We start from the raw sequence: 19806 nt of genomic DNA on the forward strand, positions 1-19806 counted from the left end.
ATTTGTGGTAATTTGTTACAGCAGCAATAGCAAACTAATATAATCACCAAATGGGAGCATGGAATATGAATAGAAAATAAGGGTTTATAAAAACATGATAGTGAAAGAACTCTTATGTTGGATCTGAGAAAACTAGGATTTTGCTATCTTGACACCCTTATACATGACATGCACGTATGACTACATTAAACCCAAAACAAAGTACCAGTTGTCCCTCCACCCCCCTAAAAAGAAAAAATATATATATTTTATTCATTTACTTATGTGAGAGAGAGAGAGAGAGGGAGTGAGAGAGCCAGAGGCAGAAGCAGGCTCCCCATGGAAGAGGGAGCCCAATATGGGACTCAATCCCAGGACCCTGAATTATGACCTGAGCTAAAGTGACTGAGCTTAACTGACTGAGCCACCCAGTTGCCCAAAAGAAAATTTTAAAAGAAAAAATATAGGGACACCTGGGTGGCTCAGTTGGTTAAGCAGCTGCCTTCAGCTCAGGTCATGATCCTAACGTCCTGGGATCGAGTCCCACATCGGGCTCCTTGCTCGGCAGGGAGCCTGCTTCTCCCTCTGCCTCTGCCTGCCATTCTGTCAGCCTGTGCTCGCTCGCTCTCCCTCTCTCTCTCTGACAAATAAATAAAATTAAAAAAAAAAAAAGAAAGAAAGAAAAAATATACATAGCAGTATCTAGAAACATGTTGTAATTAAGAAAGGTGTATATTCACTCTGTATTTAGTCAATAATGCATACTTCTAAATAATTTTACAAAAAGGATTCTCTTGGGATCTCTGGGTGGCTCCACTGGTTAAGCATCTGCCTTCAGCTCAGGTCATGATCCCAGGGTCCTGGGATGAGTTCCACATCAGGCTCCCTGCTCAGCGTGGAGTCTGCTTCTCCCTCTGCCTGCCACTCCCTCTGCTTGTGCTCTTTCTCTCCCTCTCTCTCTAACCAATAAATAAAATCTTAAAACAAACAAACAAACAAAACACCCCAGGAGCACCTGGGTGGCTCAGTGGGTTAAGCTGCTACCTTCGGCTCAGGTCATGATCTCAGGGTCCTGGGATCGAGTCCCGCATCAGGCTCTCTGCTCAGCAGGAAGCCTGCTTCCCTCTCTCTCTCTCTGCCTGCCTCTCTACTTGTGATCTCTGTCAAATAAACAAATAAAATCTTAAAAAAACAAAAACAAAAACAAAACAGGATTCTCTTATTCCATAAGAATATAATGGTGGAAGTCATAAAAGAGAGACAGCAAACCCATTTTTAGAACCAATGACATTTCTGGAAGAAAATACTATGTATGCCTGACACATTAGGAAGTTTGTGTGGTTCCGTATGGGAACAGAATGAAATGAAAACAGATTCTAAAAAATTATCAGCTGCTACTGAATAGCTAACCACATGATATCATCAATAATTTCACTCAGCTGGCCATATCTGTCATAAATTTGTTATGATTAACTCTGTAGTTCGTAATGAACAAATGCCTGGATTTCCTAACATTTCCATAATGGCCTTAAGGTGTGCCCTACAGCACACTGTAGCAATATAATCCTATTAAATAGAATATCATTATCGTTATTAAATAGAAAATCGTTTCAATGTTAGAAGTAGTACTGTGACAGCTACATGGAGACTGTAGTTCCAAGATTCATTTGTAATTCTAGTAAGTCAGTAAGGCAGATCAATGGTGAAGAAATTCATTTGTGAAGTTCTGGTCTTACAAAATATTTCATAGTTGAAAAATAAGATTTATTTTACTAAATTCCAAACATTTATTCTCACTTACAGGTAAGGAACTAAAACATATTATGTTCTCTCCAGAATGTAAGACTTTATTATCCTCTTCAAGTTAGAACTACGTCAGTCTAGATCAGTTTCTTTAGCAAGATTACACATCTCAAGAATCTTGCATTCTACTTCCTTATACTTTTCTCTACTTTTCAAAATGGGTAAGGTAGTAATAGGATTAAGTGTGACTGTTACAGAGTGACTCTGACAAGAGACAAGTTATTTCTTGCACGTAAAGGCTGGAGGTAGGTAGTTGCAGTGTCTTCTCTGCCCGAAGAGGAGTCATCGTCCCAGGTTTGGAAGGACATTCACACTCACAGGACCCAACAGGCCTTATGGGAATGAACCCAGCACCAGACTCACTTAACTTCATAGGAAACAGCACAGCGGCACAACGCTTGTTTCAACAGGAGGCTCTACTCTGGCCCCCAAGTGTCAGCTCAGGTGTAAGGAGACACCTGAGTGCAGAAGCCATGCTGGCTTAGGAACGTCAGCTTCCCCAAGAACTAACATCTCTTGAAACAGCCATGAGTGCTGCTTTCAGGAATCTTTGTAATAAGAAACCTAATGCTTGGGGCGCCTGGCTGGCTCTGTCAGTAGACCATGCAACTCATGATATCAGGGTCATGGGTTCAATCCCCACGATGGGCATGGAGCCTACTTAAAAACACAAACAAACAAAGACTGTATTTTCCAATGGGCATTTATAGCTGTCATAGTCTTTCAGGTCTAGACACAATTTACCCATAAGGGGTCTTTTTTTTTTTTTTTTTTTTTCAGCAGGCTCCATGCCCAGTGTGGAGCCCAACACAGGGCTTGAACTCATGACCCTGAGATCAAGACCTAAGCTGAGATCAAGAGTCAGACACTTAACCAACTAAGCCATCCAGGCACCCCAATAAAGAATCATTTTTAATCACAAACAACATTGCCTCACATCACAGCTGACATTCAATTATTACCTTGTCTAGTAGATTTCCAGAAACAATGCCAAAGGTAAACTTGAAGCCATTTCACCATGGGGAAAAAAGAAAAGATTTATTAATCTTTATTCCTGGCAGTCCAGGGCAGCATCATATCAGGATCCAACCTTCTATCTTGTTGCTCTGCCACTCATGGCTTCTATTTCCAAAGTTTCTTTACAGTTCAAAAAGCCTGCTGAAGCTCTAGCCACCATGTTCCAGCAGGGAGAAAAAGAGAAGTTGAACTGGCCCATCTCTCTTTATGCCTTAAAGTTTAAGGAAACTTTCCAGAAGCATCCAACACTCAACACTTATAATTCCGTATCACTGGCCAGAACTTAGCCATACAGCCACATATTTACACATAAATGGATACACTATGGGTAACATATATGGATACACACCAATAATTCTCAGATTAGAATTAAGGAAAGAACAGATACTGGGTCAGGTAATTAGCAAGGTGGGTCAGAGATAGGATGAAGCAAAAGAAGGAAGAGATTTACCAGCTTTGAAGAGAAGAGGACCATAAGCCAAAGAATGCAGGCAGCCTCTAGAAGCTGAAAATAGCCCTCAGATGACAGCAAGAAAATGGGACACTGATCCATCAATGGCAAAGATTTGAAATCTGCCAACAACTAAATGAACAAGGAAACAGTCTCCCCTACCCCTCAACCTTGAGAAAGGAATGAAGTCCTGCCAACATCTTGATTTTAGCCCAGCCCATGTCAGATAGCTGATTTACAAAACTATATAATAATACACTTGTGTCATTTTAAGCCACTAAGTTTGTAGTAATTTGTAACGGATGCAATAAAAAAAACTTATACACTTACCTTAATAAAACTTCCAATTTAAGGAAATTTAAAGAAGGGTCCCAGGGTCCCTATAGTCATTTATACCAGATTTTTAAAAATTCAATTCATATCTGGTCCTAAACAACTCTGGTATATAAACTGTGCTATGATCAGAAAAGCACGTATAGCCAACAAAACTAGTAATATAGTGAACTGAAAGCTACACAATTATTTTATATAAAAACTCCAAAAAGTTCATTATTAGTTATAATGAGAAACATTTCATCTAGGAGTGATTTCCTAGACAGTATCTTGAGTTTCCATAAAAACATAACCTTCTGTCTCAGAAGAAGGGATATCAATTAGGGGACCAGAATTCTCTACTTCCAAGTTCAGTGATTTCCCCTGTTCATAACTCAGGTCTGAATTATTTTTCATTGGAATCTCTTGGTCTTCCAACTCCAAGGATTTATCTGAGGCTGGAGTTACGTCGTCATCTTCATTTTCATGCAGAAAGCTACAAATCATGTTGGGTCTATAGGAGAACTCATTGTCCTTGATTTGCAGCCATTCCACACCACCTAGTGAGGGATGGGAGGACAAACCAAGAAAGAAATATGTAAAAGAAATTTCAGTTACTTACATATATTTCTTTTTATTTATTTTTAATTAAAAAAATTTTTTTTTAATTTTTTAAAAATTTATTTGACAGAGATCACAAGTAGGCAGAGAGGCAGGCAGAGAGAGAGGAGGAAGCAGGCTCCCTGATGAGCAGAGAGCCCGATGTGGGACTCGATCCCAGGACCCTAGGATCATGACCTGAGCCAAAGGCAAAGGCTTTAGCCACTGAGCTACCCAGGCGCCCCTAATTTTTTTTTTTTTTTTAAGATTTTTACTTATTTGACAGAGAGAGGTCACAAGTAGGCAGAGAGGCAGGCAGAGAGAGAGGAGGAAGCAGGCTCCCCGCTGAGCACAGAGCCTCGATCCCAGGACCCCGAGATCATGACCTGAGCCAAGGGCAGCGGCTCAACCCACTAAGCCACCCAGACGCCCCCTAATTTTTTTTTTTTAAAGGAGGCTCAATGCCCAGTGTTGGGCCCAATGTGGGGCTTGAACTCAACAATGCTGCGATCAAGACCCAAACTGAGATCAAGAGCCAGACATTCAACCAACTGAGCCACCCAGGCACCCCTCTCTTTAATTTAATATTTCACCCTTTGAATACATGTCAAACTAAAGCCTCAACATAAACCAGTGAACATGGTGCCATGACTACTGATAAACAATCACATTATTTCCATCTTACATGGAAACCCTGGAAGGCCTGTACTATATGCAACATCAAAATCACTGTAGAAGCTATATGGTGACTACATTCATGGTGAGCACTTTGTAATGTATATAATTACCAAATCACTATGTTGTACATCTGAACCTAATATTGTGTATCACCTATATTTCAATTAAAAAAAATTTTTTTAAGATTTTATTTATTTATTTGACAGAGAGAAATCACAAGTAGATGGAGAGGCAGGCAGAGAGAGAGAGAGGAGGAAGCAAGCTCCCTGCTGAGCAGAGAGCCCGATGCGGGCTGAGGACCCTGAGATCATGACCTGAGCCGAAGGCAGTGGCTTAACCCACTGAGCCACCCAGGCGCCCCTCAATTTAAAAATTTTTTAAAGATTTTATTTATTCATTAGAAAGACAGAGCATGAGCAAGAGAGCACACAAGCAGGGAGAGGAACAAAGGGAGAGGGAGAAGCAGACTCCTTTGTGAACAGGGAGCCCAACCCGGGGCTTGATCCCAGAACCCAGCGATGATGACCTGAGCTGAAGGCAGATGCTTAACTGACTGAACCAACCAGGTGCTCCTCCAATTAAAATTTTCTAAAAAATAATTGAGATCACAAAAAAAAAAAAAAATCACTAAAACTAATCAACTTCAGTTACTATTCAAGCCCCTTTTCCTGAGTCCAATTCCTAACTCACTGAGATAATTTGAGTTCTCACTGCCACCTCAAGCCTTATAGAAGTCTTTCACTTCCCTATAATTTTCTCCTCAGTTTCCATAATAGATGATACTACCCTATCATCTTTCAACTCAACACTCACATGTCATTTTGAGTTGGAACATCCAACTGTAAGACACCTCTCCAAAACAAAAACCAAAACAACAACAAAAAAAAACTTGAAAAAAATTGTTGCCCATTTCATACTTCCAATCACAGCCCTAACCCACCCGCTGCTATAATCAAGTATTGTTTCAATAATGCTAGTAATTTGGGGGCGCCCAGGTGGGCTCAGTTGGTTAAGCATCTGACTCCTGGTTTTGGCTCAGGTACACTCTCAGGGCTGTGGGACTGAGCCCTGCATCAGGCTCCATAATCAGTGGGGAGTCTGCTTAAGATTCTCTCTCCCTCTCCTTTTCCTTCCCCCCTGCGCCTCCCCTGTGTGCACTCTCTCTCAAATAAATAAATCTTTAAAAAAGAAAAATGCTAGTCCTTTTTTTCGTTTATCCTTATGACCCCTTCAAATATTTTCAATGGATCCTCATTAATTTCTATAGCAAGTCTGAGCTATTTATGTCATCTTCAAAATGCAGTTAAGGGGCGCCTGGGTGGCTCAGTGGGTTAAGCCTCTGCCTTCGGCTCAGGTCATGATCTCAGGGTCCTGGGATCAAGCCCCACATCAGGCTCTCTGCTCAACAGGGCACCTGTTTCCCCCTCTCTCTGCCTGCCTCTCTGTCTACTTGTAATCTCTCTCTCTGTCAAATAAATAAATAAAATCTAAAAAAAAAAAATGCCATTAGAGATCTCTAAGATAAGGCAACTTACCTTTGCCACCCTGTTCAAACTTCCCACTGCTCCTATTCCCCACCATAAACCAACTCTTCTGTGACAATTTGTTGGAACATCCTTACAGCTGATGCCATGTCTTCTAATACTACTAACATAAAACATCCTTCTATCAAAAGCTGATTAGTCCTTTTCTCTCTAGTCAGCTTCAACTATTCTCTCATTGGTTTCCCCATGCAATAGCATCATTCCCCTAGTCACCAAGTTCAAAACCTTGAAGCCATCATCAAGCCTATTCTGATATTTATCATGATATGTGGCACATTCCAAATACTTAGATTGAATGAAATGGGTATTGAGTCACATTCATACGTGTGTTTCAAAGTGATTTAGAGTGCAAATTCCCAGAACGTGAGAACCTCATCTTTTTCTATTTTGTTCTACCTGCAGCATATTGCCATGGTTGGTCGCCAGCCTCCAAGTTGGTCCCCAAAGGTCTTCACCTTCGTGGTATTCCTGCCCCTGTGTCATCTCTCCCCATAATGAACAGGAAATGGCAGAAATGACAGAATGTGACTTGTACGCTGGTTCATAAAACATATTGTGGCTTCTACCTTGTTCTCACGGATCACTTGATCTGGAAGAAGCCAGCTGCCGTGTCAGGAAGGCCCTTGAACAGTACTGTGGGGAGGCAAGGAATGGAGGCCTCCTGCTAAAAGGTGGCACAAACCATGTGAGGGAGCCGTCTTCTATTTAGATTTTCAGGTCACTGCAACCCAGCCAACATACTGACTGCAACATCAAGGGAGACATCGAGCCAGAACTGCCTGGCTAAGCTGATCCCCAAATTCCTCAATCATGGAAACTGTGGAAAATATTTTTGTTGTTTTTTTAAACGGTTAAGTTTAGAGATAACTTACTATGCAGCAATACATAACGAATACAGCCTTGACTGGTTGGCTAACTAATTTATGTAATTAAGCAAAATACCATTATCTTTGCAAAGGCCTATTTGATTATTAAAGACTGCAAAAAAGGAAATTCTACAACTTTCTTCTCTAAAAAAGAATAAATAGGGTGCCTCGGTGGCTCAGTGGGTTAAAGCCTCTGCCTTCGGCTCAGATCATGATCCCAGGGTCTTGGGATCGAGCCCTGAATCGGGCTCACTGCTCAGTGGGGAGCCTACTTCCTCCTCTCTCTGCCTGCCACTCTGCCTACTTGTGATCTCTGTCTGTCAAATAAATAAAATCTTAAAAAAAAAAAAAAAGAATAAAAAATAAAAAAGAATAAATAATAGCTAATCTATCTGATATGTAACTACCTTTCAAAATCTTTCTAGAATTTCAAGTACCTCTTTCTTCCTGTTCTTTTAGTGTTAAAAAGGAGGATAGTTTTGTGATATACATGTTAAGAACAAAGTTTTTTTATGTGTAATTGGTATAATTAATTTCTATGTGATTAATGTACTTTCAAATGTTTATTCCTTAAAATAGAATAAACCAAGCCATAAATATTTACCACTAGAGTCCTGTTTATACTAGAGTCCAAAATATGTCTTTGAGCAATGAAGTTTTTTTTTTTTCTTTACTCAAATTATGTGAGTTTTTAAAAACTGAAGGATAGTTGCGGGGCACCTGAGTGGCTCAGTCGGTTAAGTGTCTGACTTTGGATCAGGTCATCATCTCTAGGTGCTGGGCTCAAGTCCCATGTCAGGCTCCCCACTCAGTGGGGAGTCTGGTTTCCCTCTTCTCCTATCTTTGCCCCTCCCCCTGCTCATCCTCTCTCTCAAATGAATAAATAAAATCTTTAAAAAAAATTGAGGGTCGGGGTGCCTGGGTGGCTCAATGGGTTAAAGCCTCTGCCTTCGGCTCAGGTCATGATCCCAGGGTTCTGGAATCAGGCCCCACATCGGGCTCTCTGCTCCGCGGAGAGCCTGCTTCCTCCTCTCTCTGCCTGCCTCTGCCTACCTGTGATGTTTGTCTGTCAAATAAATAAATAAAATCTTTAAAAAAAAAAAAAAATTGAGGGTGCCTGGGTGGCTCAGTCAGTTAAATGTCTGCCTTCAGTTCAGGTCATCCATGACCACAGGTCCTGGGATCGAGTCCCACATTGGGCTCCCTGCTCAGCGGGAAGCCTGCTTCTCCCTCTGCCTGCTGTTCCCCCTGCTTATACTCTCTCTGTCTGACAAATGCATAAATAAAATATTTAAATAAATAAATAAAAATTTAAAAATTTTTAAAAATTTAAGTAGAGTTGACATACAATGTGATATTAGTTTCACAGTGATAATTAGTTTCAGGTGTACAACACAGTGTACAATACAGTGATCTGAAAAGTCTATAAATTATTCTATGCTCACCACATCTGTAGCGACCATCTGTCACTACCCAACACTGTTACAATACCACTGACTATATTCCCCATGCTGTACCTTTAACGCCCATGACCTACTCATGTATAATTGGAAGCCTGAATCTCTCACTCCCCTTCAACCATTTTGTCCATCCCACAGCTCTCCCCCGCTCTGGCAGCCACCAGTCTGTTCTCTGTATTTATGGGTCTGTTTCTGATTTTTGTTTATTCGTTTGTTTTTCTTATAATCCACATAATTGAAATCACGTCTTTCTCTCTCTTATTTCACTTAGGAGCAATGAGCTTTTAAACTATCAAGTGATTATCTGTTTATCTCCATAAATATGTGCATGCTATGGCTGCAAGAAGCACTAGACTAAAGTCTCCACTTCGGGGTGACCAGCAAGTGGAGAAGGCTCAGTGGATGGGCGTTAAGAATGAAACTCAGGGGGTGCCAGGATGGCTCAGTGAGTTAAGCCTTTGCCTTCGGCTCAAGTCATGATCTCAGGGTCCTGGGATCGAACCCCGCATGGGGCTCTCTGCTTCGCAGGAAGCCTGCCTCCCCACCTCTCTCTCTGCCTGCCTCTCTGCCTACTTGTGATCTCTGTCTGTCAAGTAAATAAATAAAATCTTAAAAAAAAAAAAAAAAGAATGAAACTCGGGTCCAACAACTGTGGTTTTACAGTCCCTCCCTAACATATAAAGCCAGCTTCTTCCAGTTATTAGCTTCCTGGGGAAGGCTGCCACACTGTCACAAGTTTCTAGGAGATCCTCTGGGGTTTCACTTGAGAATCCAGAATCTACCATCTCCACTTACAAAGAACTTTTAATTACAGGAGGGGTGTGGGTAGTGGTAGCTGTTGAATTCTCTAGGGGTTGGAAATCTATCAAGTTTCTTGACAAACTCCTCACGATTATTTCCAGTGCAAGGAGATAAGAAATTTCTTAAATGTCTCCAGTGCCCTTTGCTACATTAAAGTTCAAATGAATTTTTTTTATTTTATCTTTTTTTTTTTTAAAGTAGGCTCCATGCCCAGAGCAGAGCCCAACATGGGACTCAAACCAGGAGATTAAGACCTGAGCTGAGATCAAGAGTCAGAAGCTCAAATGACTGAGCCACCCAAACGCCCCTACAGTTCAAAGGAATTTTAAATCTGTATCTGGTACTTTTCAGGGAGCACTCTTGATTTCCATAGAACATAGTTGTTACTACAAGGTATGTCCTGGCAGCAATGTGTCATTGTCAAAGCCAACAGTAAGTCACCTACTTTCAGAGAGCTAAGTGAACTAACCTATGTTTTCTTCTCCTTCCTTCTTTTCTGTCAAAAGAGTTCTTGTCATGCTGAGTTTCTTCATTGTATGGCATTTATATTTCAGCACTGTTTTATCACTGCCTTCTGTATCACCTAGAACATAAAATGAACTCAATTATTTTACTGTTGATGCCACCAAATAATCATGTTAAGCCTCAGTAATTCCAGTTAAAGGGTCAGACTGAACTACTTCCTGGTGAGATAGTGTAGTAAGTTCAAAATTTAACTCATCCCTCCTGCTCCCAATAAAGAGAAATGACAGATAAAATACATAACAACTGGGCGCCTGGGTGGCTCAGTGGGTTAAGCCACTGCCTTCGGCTCAGGTCATGATCTCAGGGTCCTGGGATCGAGTCCCGCATCGGGCTCTCTGCTCAGCAGGGAGCCTGCTTCCCTCTCTCTCTCTCTGCCTGCCTCTCCATCTACTTGTGATCTCTCTCTATCAAATAAATAAAAATCTTTAAAAAAAAAAAAAATACATAACAACTGAAGGCAAAACTAGACCCCAAAACAACATCTCCAGAGGACCAAAACACAAAGCTGTGCATGAAGTTAAACCTCTTGGCCTACTAGGCTCCAGCCGTGAAGCAGGGAAGTGGGACCAGGAATGTGGCCTTACAGGGTCATGAAGCCTCAGATTCTACCACTCAAAATGAAGCATCAAAGTCAGATTTACTACTTGAAGCCAGTCTGGTGTGAGGATGTTCTCAATCATGAAAGAAGACTCAGAGAAAACCTGCTGCCCGGGGTTCTAGCTTTATAGGAAACTGTGGGCGCAGGCAAGAGAGAGGATAAGGCTCTGAGCTGGAGGTGTGAAGAACACTGGAAACTTCCACACGCTGCCATAGGTCACAGACACTACACTTCAGAAAGGATCCTAGCACTACCTCTTAGGGTGAACCACATGAAGCCGTCCATACTCAGTTCAAATGGGTCATTTCATATGGTTAAACCTAACACACACTCAGCAATCAAATAATTCCATTTCTAAGTGTATATCTTAGGGCCATTTTTGCATCCATGCACGAGACACAAAATACTCATGGCAGCATTTCTGCAGTGAGTTAATAAGTATAGTTCAGATTACAGGCTCTGGACCACACCACCTGGGTTCAAATCCTGGCTCTGTCTCTTACTTCGTGTATGACCTTGGGAATGTTATTTACCTCTCAGTGCTTCAGTTTCTTCAAATATAAAATGAAGACAACCATGGTATCGACCTCACAGACTCGTGATGAAGATTAAATGAGTTAATACATGTAGCATTTAGAACAATGCCTGACATAGAGTAGGCATTCAATAAATTTTCATAGTTATTAATAATAACTGGTGAAAATGGAAGCCATCAGCACATCTCATAACTGAAGAATACACTGTGGTATGGTCACAAATAGAATACTTAGCAACAGGGAAAATAGAACCTACCAATTGTATAAATCTCAAAACCTATCTGTACCTGAAAAAATATATACAATGATACATATAATATGCTGTAATTTGTATCAAGTTTGAAAATACACAAAAAAATGCTACTACTGTCTGTGGATACATATCTATGTAATACAAAATCAGGTAAAGAAAGAAAAACATCAAATTCAGAAGAGTGATTACCAAGAGAGGAAGGGCATATGTTTAGAGAGGGGTATACACAAGGCTTCAAATGTATCTGGAATGTATTTTAACTACCTGGCAAAATGGTAGGATTTGATATAGCTAGACAATGGGCACATAAGATGTTTAACTACTGTACAAAAGTAAGCTGGCAGTATTTCATAGTAAAAAGATTTGAATCAGCAATGCACACACTTACCGTGCTCAACATTTTCTTCAAATATAACACAGGTCCCAAGAGTGTCTGCAGAAAAGTTGAAGGCAATTTGTTGAGAAATAAGAGTAACTTTCTCTGAAAAGCATATAAAAAAAGGAGTTTCATCTGTGACAGCCTCCTACCTTCATACTCTCCAGCAAAGACATAGCTGTCCACTTGCAGAATGGGCCTCTCAGTGTCAATTCCCTGCAACAGAATACAAAGTCATTTAAAAAATCATCATTAGAAAAAGCCTTGCAGGGGAGCCTGGGTGGTTTAGTGGGTTAAGCATATCCAACTCTTGATTTCAGTCCAGGGTGGGTCATGAGATCCAGTTCCACCTGGAGCTCTATGCTGGGCATGGAGTCTGCTTAGGATTCTCCCTCCCCCTTTCCTTCTGCTTCTCCCTCTCCCTCTATTAAAAAAAAAAAAAAAATCCTTGAGGGGTGCAATAGGTAAAGATAATCAAAAGATACAAACTTTCAGTTATAAAATAAGTCCTGGGGATGTAATGTGCAGCATTACTCTACTTAATAATACCATAGTGTACACTTAAAAGTTGCTAAGAGAGTAACATCTTAAAAGTTATTACAACACAGTGCCTGGTGAGCTGTCTGTAGCGTGCAGCTCTTGATCTTGGGGTTGTGAGTTCAAGCCCCATGTTGGGCACAGAGTTTATTTAATTGAAAAAAAAAATACTCATTACAAAAAAAAAAATTGTAAATGGATATTAGCTAGACTGACTGTGATGATTGTTTCCTAGTACATACAACTATTAAATCATTATGTTGTACACCTGACATATAATGTTGTATGTCAATTACATATCAATTAAAACCAAAAAACAAAGAGCCTTGCTACCAAGGAGCGTGATCTCCAAAACCGGGGAACCTCCGGAGTTTGTCCTAGCAAGTGCAAGGTAAGCTAAAAATGCTCTGATCACTGCAGTTACAATCTGAAGAATGCTGCATTCGTAGCCAAGCAGCAAGCTGTATTTCAATCAACATCCTCAAGTTAAGGTAAGAACAGAAAAAGTTTTGTCAACAGTAGCTCAAAGATTTTTATGTAAAGTGATAAAAACAGATGGTAACATGACACCACAGCTCAAGTCAACAGCAGAGTGTGAGGTCTTGAAAGTCTTTTCTTAGGTTGCCTCCCTTCTCCAGTTAATCTCTGCAAGCACATAGGAAGAGCCTGTCTGCATTGTTTTCTCTCCCCGCTCACTATCTAAAACAATGTATTTTTTTTTTTTTCGAAATATACTGGTTAATAACAAAACGCTACCTCCTCTAAATCTTTAACTCTCCCCAGGCACACATTCAGACTATGGCATTTTCTCCCATTTGCTCCCATAGTCCCTCTGTACTTCTGATTGTCCTTAGCATCCAGCGCTTTGTCACGAGGATTAGATTTTCGGGGATACGTGTTTCACTGTTCATTCTTCTTTAAATGTAAGAAAATCAACGGAAATCACCCAATGCAATTAGACTCACCAAAATCTTGCATTTATTTTCACATTTTGATAGAAACTCTGAATCAATAATGCCCGACAACTCCACCAGAACCAACTGCTCCTGGTAGAAGAAAAAGAGGCGTTAACGTGCTAGCGCGAGTGTGTAGGAAGAAGCAGTTAACAAGCGAAGCCAAAAATCCCCACTGCAGCGATCCCAACCTTGGCGAGCATCAGGTCCTGCTTTGAAAGAGAGGACGCAAGCGACGCCGCCTAAGGTAACGTCCTCTACTTCCCCATCTTACTACCGTCTGGCAGCTAGGGCCGAGGCCCGGGCTCTCCCTCCCGCCAGCCACATCCCGACTAGCTGCCCCACACGCCGCCCCCGCTGCGCAGGCCGCGGTCGTGCCACTCACTGCTTCCTCTTCTTCTTCTTCTTCTTCTTCTCCGTCCTCCCGGATCCGCTCCTCGGTGGCCGCCATGATTCCTCACCATTTCAGAACCTCCGAGTCGCTGGCCACGCCCTCCGCGACCGCCATCTTGAGTACGGGCAGGTCGGGCTGCGGCTCCGGCCCAGCAGACGGCTCCTGCCAGAACGTGAGATGGTCGCCCCCGTGCCCACGTGGAGGAATGCTCCAGGCCTCCTCCTCGTTCCTTTCTTGAGAGAAGGAGCGCGGCTCCGGTGGAGGCCTACTGGGTCACTCCTGTGACCGAGGACACTCTTAGGCTACCGGCCTGGGCAGGGGGAGAGGGCTGCGGAGGGAGAGAGGATAAAGAAGGTGCAAGCAAGGAGACAGCCATGTGAGAGGGAAATGAAGAGGCCTCGGTTTTGGCCAGACTCAGCATTTCCTAGAAAGAATTTTTTTTTTTTCCCTAAGATTTTTATTTATTTATTTATTTGACAGATAGAGATCACAAGTAGGCAGAGAGGCAGGCAGAGAGAGAGAGAGAGAGAGGAGGAAGCCGGCTCCCCGCGGAGCAGAGACTCTGGGATCATGACCTGAGCTGAAAGCACAGGCTTTAACCCACTGAGCCACCCAGGTGTCCCTAGAAAGAAATTCTTAATATCGTGTGAGCACTTCTCATTCCAAGTTCTCCTTGAGACGAGTTAGGGGCACGTTTCAGTATAACACGTAAGGAACGCTTGGGTTCGGGTTTGAGGCCTGGCAGCCCGAATCTAAGAGCGGTAAAGAGAGGAACCCAGCAAATTAAATGCTAATGAGATTGCCCCAGGTGCTGTAAGACAAACAACGTTAGGGCAATTCAGAGGCCTGGGGAAGCGGAGTTTTGAACCGAATTTTCTTAAACTCACGGGTTTCTCTGATTATGAAATAAATGATCTTTGTATCTGAGACAGGATGTTAACAGCAGGCTCCGAAGAGCGTGAGCATTTGGGTCAGATACTTGTCCAGTTCAGCTGCATTTTTAGCATCAAGGTCTTAGGCAAGTTGGTTATCGTGAGGATTAAATGGAACAATACATGTAAAATAGATTTAACCCAGCATTTAGCACAGAGTAAGCATTTAACGTGTTTTATCTATTAATAATACACAAGGTTTTAGAGTATTGACTTTTAAAAAACACGTATATCCTTTCAGCTTCTTTCCACATGTAAACACTTTAAGTGTTAATTTTGTACCTCTGTTCCTTTTTTTTTTTAAGACTTATTTATTTAGTTAGTTAGTTGACAGACATCACAAGTAGGCAGAGAGGCAGGCGGAGAGAGAAAGTGAGGAAGAAGCAGGCTCTCCAACGAGCAGAGAGCCCCATGCGGGGCTCTATCCCAGGACCCCAGGACCAGGACCCAAGCTGAAGGCAGAGGCTTTAACCCACTGAGCCACCCAGGCGCCCCTGTACCTTTGTTTTTAAGTTGCTTTGCTCCTTGTATACAATATCATGGATGTTTTTCCAAGGTAAGTACAGATCTACATCATAATTTTTAGTAAGTGTGTAGTATTTACTGTGTAATGTTATTTCACAACACTTGTGTGTCCTGGCTGGCTGGGTTGGTAGAGCATTCAACACTTGCTCTCAGGGTTTTAAATTGGAGCCCCACCTTGGGTGTAGAGATTACTTAAAATAAAATATTTTTTTAAAAGGGGTGCCTGGGTGGCTCAGTGGGTTAAAGCCTCTGCCTTCAGCTCAGGTCATGATCTCAGGGTCCTGGGATGGAGCCCCACATCGAGCTCTCTGCTCAGCAGGGAGCCTGCTTTCCACCCCCCCCACACCCCCCCCCCGCCCTCTGCCTGCCTCTCTGCCTACTTGTGATCTCTGTCTGTCAAATCAATAAATAAAATCTTTAAAAAAAAAATTACATGACACCTTAGTAAATACCTTTGTACATTTTTACTGAGTTGACCCATTAAAGAAATAGGATTTCATTGCTTAAAAAAAGAAAAGGTAGAGCACTTAACCTGTTAGAAGTTGTAGATTTGAATTCTAGCTCTGAAATGTGAAGCTGCTACAGTTTCTAAGCCTCAATGTTCTTATTTATTAAATGAAGATAAAAATATTTATACTTACTGTATATTTTGCATTTGAAGGTTAGATTATGTTGTATCTGAAAGTGCTCTGTAAATTGAAAAATTACACAAGTTGTCAGATTTTATTGGTGTAAAAGGGAAGATAAAGAGAAGGCCAATCCAAGCTAAGGGAACAGCAGTCATAAAGGCTTGAGGAGTGAGAATATATGTGTGTGATTCAATTTATTTATTTTACAGAGAGAGAGCACAGGCAGAGGGAGAGGGAGAATCAGACTCCCCACTGAGCAGGGAGCCTGACGCAGGGCACAGAGTGTGATCCCAGAATCCTGAGATCATGACCTGAGCCCAAGGCAGACACTTAATCCTTTGAGCTACCCAGTCACCTCAAGAATATGTGTGTTTTGCAAAGTCAGTGTAATAATTTAAGAAGTCCCTTTCAGGGACACCTGGGCGGCTCAGTTGGTTAAGCATCTGCCTTTGCCTAAGGTCATGATCCTAGGCTCCTAGGATGTGTCTCACACTGGGCTCCTTGCTCAGCAGGGAGCCTGCCTCTCCCTCCGCTTGCCCCTCTGCCTCCTTGTGTGTGCTCTCTCTCTCTCTCTGACCAATAAATAAATAAAATCTTTAAAAAAAATTTTTAAGGGGCGCCTGGGTGGCTCAGTGGGTTAAGCCGCTGCCTTCGGCTCAGGTCATGATCTCAGGGTCCTGGGATCGAGTCCCACATCGGGCTCTCTGCTCAGCAGGGAGCTTGCTTCCCTCTCTCTCTCTCTGCCTGCCTCTCTGCCTACTTGTGATCTCTCTCTGTCAAATAAATAAATAAAATCTTTAAAGAAAAAAAAAAATTTTTTTAAAATTCTTTTCTAATAAACAAGCCTCATACATCTATTCAAGGTTTTTAGTGTTTACTATTTAAGAAGTAATTATTATTTTTATTTATTTTGAACAATTTACAAAAGGATATAGAGTGAAAAAGGATAGAGTAAGAAGTAAGCTTTCCTTCCCTGTCCCCCTACATCCCCTTCCCAAAAACAACAAGTTTTACCAGTTTCTTACATATCCTTTCAGAGATATTTTATATATTTACAAAAAGGTGTATACACAATGTGTAAACTAATTTTAATATTAAAACATAGCACACAAACCATTCCCTTGGGAGGAAAAAAGACATAGTATCAGCTTCATGGCCTAGAGCTCATCCTTTGGAAAGTTAGCTTAGAGGTTGAAACATCTTGGACAGAAAACAGGTAGTTATTGGGTAGAATAACCCATCCAACTCTTGATCTTGGGGTAGTGAATTTGGGCCCAATCTTGGGTGTAGAGACTGCATTAAAAGAAAAGAAAAAGAAAAAAAGAAGGAATGAGGGGCGCCTGGGTGGCTCAGTGGGTTAAGCCTCTGCCTTCGGCTCAGGTCATGATCTCAGGTCCTGGGATGGAGTCCTGCATCGGGCTCTCTGCTCAGCAGGGAGCCTGCTTCCTCCTCTCTCTCTCTGCCTGCCTCTCTGCCTACTTGTGATCTCTGTCAAATAAATAAATAAAAATTTAAAAAAAAAAGAAGGAATGAACCAAATTTGGTGTATCTATATATGGAATCTGATTTGCCAATAAAAGGAATGAAGTACAGATAAAAGCTACAACATGGGTGAACTTGAAAGCATTACACCAAGAAGGCGACACAAAAAGCCACATATTGAATGATTCCATTTATAGAGATTTCCAATTAAGTGAGCCTATAGAGAGTAAGGTTTGATTACTGTTTGCCACGGCCTGGGCTGTGGGGAGGGGACTGACTGCAACTGGATGTGGTTTCTTTTGGGGGTGATGAAAATATTGGAATTAGTGGTGATGGTTGCACAACTCTGTGAATATACTAAAAACCACTGAGTTGTATACTTTAAAGTAGTCCATTTTAGGGACACCTGGGTGGCTCAGTTGGGTAAGCCGCTGCCTTTGGCTCAGGTCATGATCCTAGGGTCCTGGGATCTAGTCCCACATCCTCACATTGGGCTCCTTACTCAGCGGGGAGCCTGCTTCTCTCTCTGCCTCTGCCTGCTTGTGCTCTCTCTCTCTCTGACAAATAAGTAAATAAAATCCATAAATAGTCCATTTTATGGTATGCTTATAATATCCTAATATAGCTATTATTATTTTTTAATTTTTATTTATTTATTTGACAGAGATCACAAGTAGGCAGAGAGGCAGGCAGAGAGAGAGAGAGAGAGGAGGAAGCAGGCTCCCTGCTTGAGCAGAGAGCCCGATGCGGGGCTCGATCCCAGGACCCTGAGATCATGACCTGAGCTGAAGGCAGAGGCTTAACCCACTGAGCCACCCAGGTGCCCCCCTAATATAGCTGTTATTAAAAACAACAGGGGTACCTGGGTGGCTCAGTGGGTTTAAGCCTCTGCCCTCGGCCTAGTTCATGATCTCAGGGTCCTGGGATCGAGCCGCATTGGGCTCTCTGCTGCGCTGGGAGCCCACTTCCCCCCTCTCTGCCTGCCTCTCTCCCTACTTGTGATCTCTGTCTGTCAAATAAATAAATAAAATCTTTATTTTATTTAATAAAATCTAAACAACAACAACAACAAAGAAGCTGCTAGTTTGAAATTGAACAGGGAAAAGAAATTGCTTAGGTGATTAAAAAAAATCTTTGAAGGTCAGATGAGGGGCAAATACTATGGCAGCTGTATAGTAGAAATATCATGTGGCCCTGGATCCAAAAAGATGGCTTAAGGATCCACACTGGAGGGGCAGGGAGGGGTTGGTGAGGGTCGAGGGTCATTAGCATGTTTTGACTGAATCCACTTTAAGACTTATGACAGTCTCAAGAGGTAATTATCAGAGTGACGTTCAAAATATTTAACTGTTAATATTTAACAGGATGGCAGGAAAATTAAATTTTCTGTCCGTTTTCTCTCCTTTACACTCCCAGATCTTACATAGTATTTGGAGAGTACTTTCCAGTCTCTGGCCCACATTGGTTACTACTGAAATTCCCATAGTTAAAGACACACAGATCCTTGAAATGCAGGGACTCCGTTTCCCAGAGATTGAGAATCCCTGCTGTGTTTGGGAACCTCAGTGTTTAAAGGTCTAGTTTTTGTTTTTTTTTTTTAAGGTTTTATTTATTTATTTGACAGGGACAGAGAGAGAGAGGGAACACAAGCAGGGGGAGTGAGAGCGGAAGAAGCAGGCTTCCTGCCCAATGCGGGGCTTGATCTCAGGACCCCAGGATCTGACCTGAGCTGAAGGCAGATGCTTAACGACTGAGCCACCCAGGCACCCCAAAGGTCTGGCCTTTCTAAGCAGATCAAAGATCTTGACACGTGTTCCAGGTACTGGGATGGGATTGCGGACATACCAGTTTATGCCCTTCCCAGCTTCCAGTTTTAAATAAAGGCATCCCCTCCCCTTTTACCTCTTAGACATCTAGCATAATTTCTTCAGTGAGCTCAGACTCTAACAATGGACAGGAAAAGGCAGGGTCTTTAAGTAGCTTCAGCTTTCCATTCTTTAGATATCCCGGGACAACAGAATACAAACGGCCTGGCTACCTGTTTTGAAGTGTTAATGGGGGAAATGTGGAGTATTAGTATTTCCATAAATTATCCTGCCATTATCAATAAAATCTTTTGGGAAAAAAATCAAACCTTGTCTTGTTGGTTTTAAGAGTCAAAAAAATTCATTCAGGGACGCCTGGGTGGCTCAGTGGGTTAGGCCGCTGCCTTTGGCTCAGGTCGTGATCTCAGGGACCTGGGATCGAGTACCGCATCGGGCTCTCTGCTCAGCAGGGAGCCTGCTTCCCTCTCTCTCTCTCTGCCTGCCTCTCCGTCTACTTGTGATTTCTCTCTGTCAAATAAATAAATAAAAATCTTTAAAAAGGGGCGCCTGGGTGGCTCAGTGGGTTAAGCTGCTGCCTTCGGCTCAGGTCATGATCTCAGGGTCCTGGGATCGAGTCCCGCATCGGGCTCTCTGCTCAGCAGGGAGCCTGCTTCCTCCTCGCTCTCTCTGCCTGCCTCTCTGCCTACTTGTGATCTCTCTCTGTCAAATAAATAAATAAAATCTTAAAAA

General features: G+C 42.2%; 1 protein-coding gene across 1 annotated transcript; it reads right to left on the bottom strand.

The window, feature by feature from the left end:
* Positions 1-2789: 2789 nt before the first annotated feature.
* GTF3C6 (general transcription factor IIIC subunit 6) lies at positions 2790-13802 on the bottom strand. The gene is made up of 6 exons (XM_044244393.1): positions 13675-13802; positions 13302-13382; positions 11952-12015; positions 11812-11856; positions 9981-10094; positions 2790-4122 (listed from the first exon to the last, which is right to left on the bottom strand). Exons 1-6 carry the CDS (start codon positions 13738-13740, stop codon positions 3842-3844), a joined length of 651 nt encoding a protein of 216 aa, XP_044100328.1. The 5' UTR covers positions 13741-13802; the 3' UTR covers positions 2790-3841.
* Positions 13803-19806: the final 6004 nt, after the last annotated feature.

Source organism: Neovison vison, chromosome 1, assembly GCF_020171115.1.
Source record: "Neovison vison isolate M4711 chromosome 1, ASM_NN_V1, whole genome shotgun sequence".
NCBI lineage: Eukaryota > Metazoa > Chordata > Mammalia > Carnivora > Mustelidae > Neogale > Neogale vison.

Coding starts and splice junctions, on each gene's coding strand:
- GTF3C6 (XM_044244393.1), bottom strand. CDS start 13,740: ATGGCGGCCACCGAGGAGCGGATCCGGGAGGACGGAGAAGAAGAAGAA. Junction 12,016..13,301: donor AAAATAAATGCAAGATTTTG/GTGAGTCTAATT, acceptor ATTCTGTTGCAG/GGAATTGACACTGAGAGGCC. Junction 10,095..11,811: donor TGAAGAAAATGTTGAGCACG/GTAAGTGTGTGC, acceptor TTTATGTTCTAG/GTGATACAGAAGGCAGTGAT.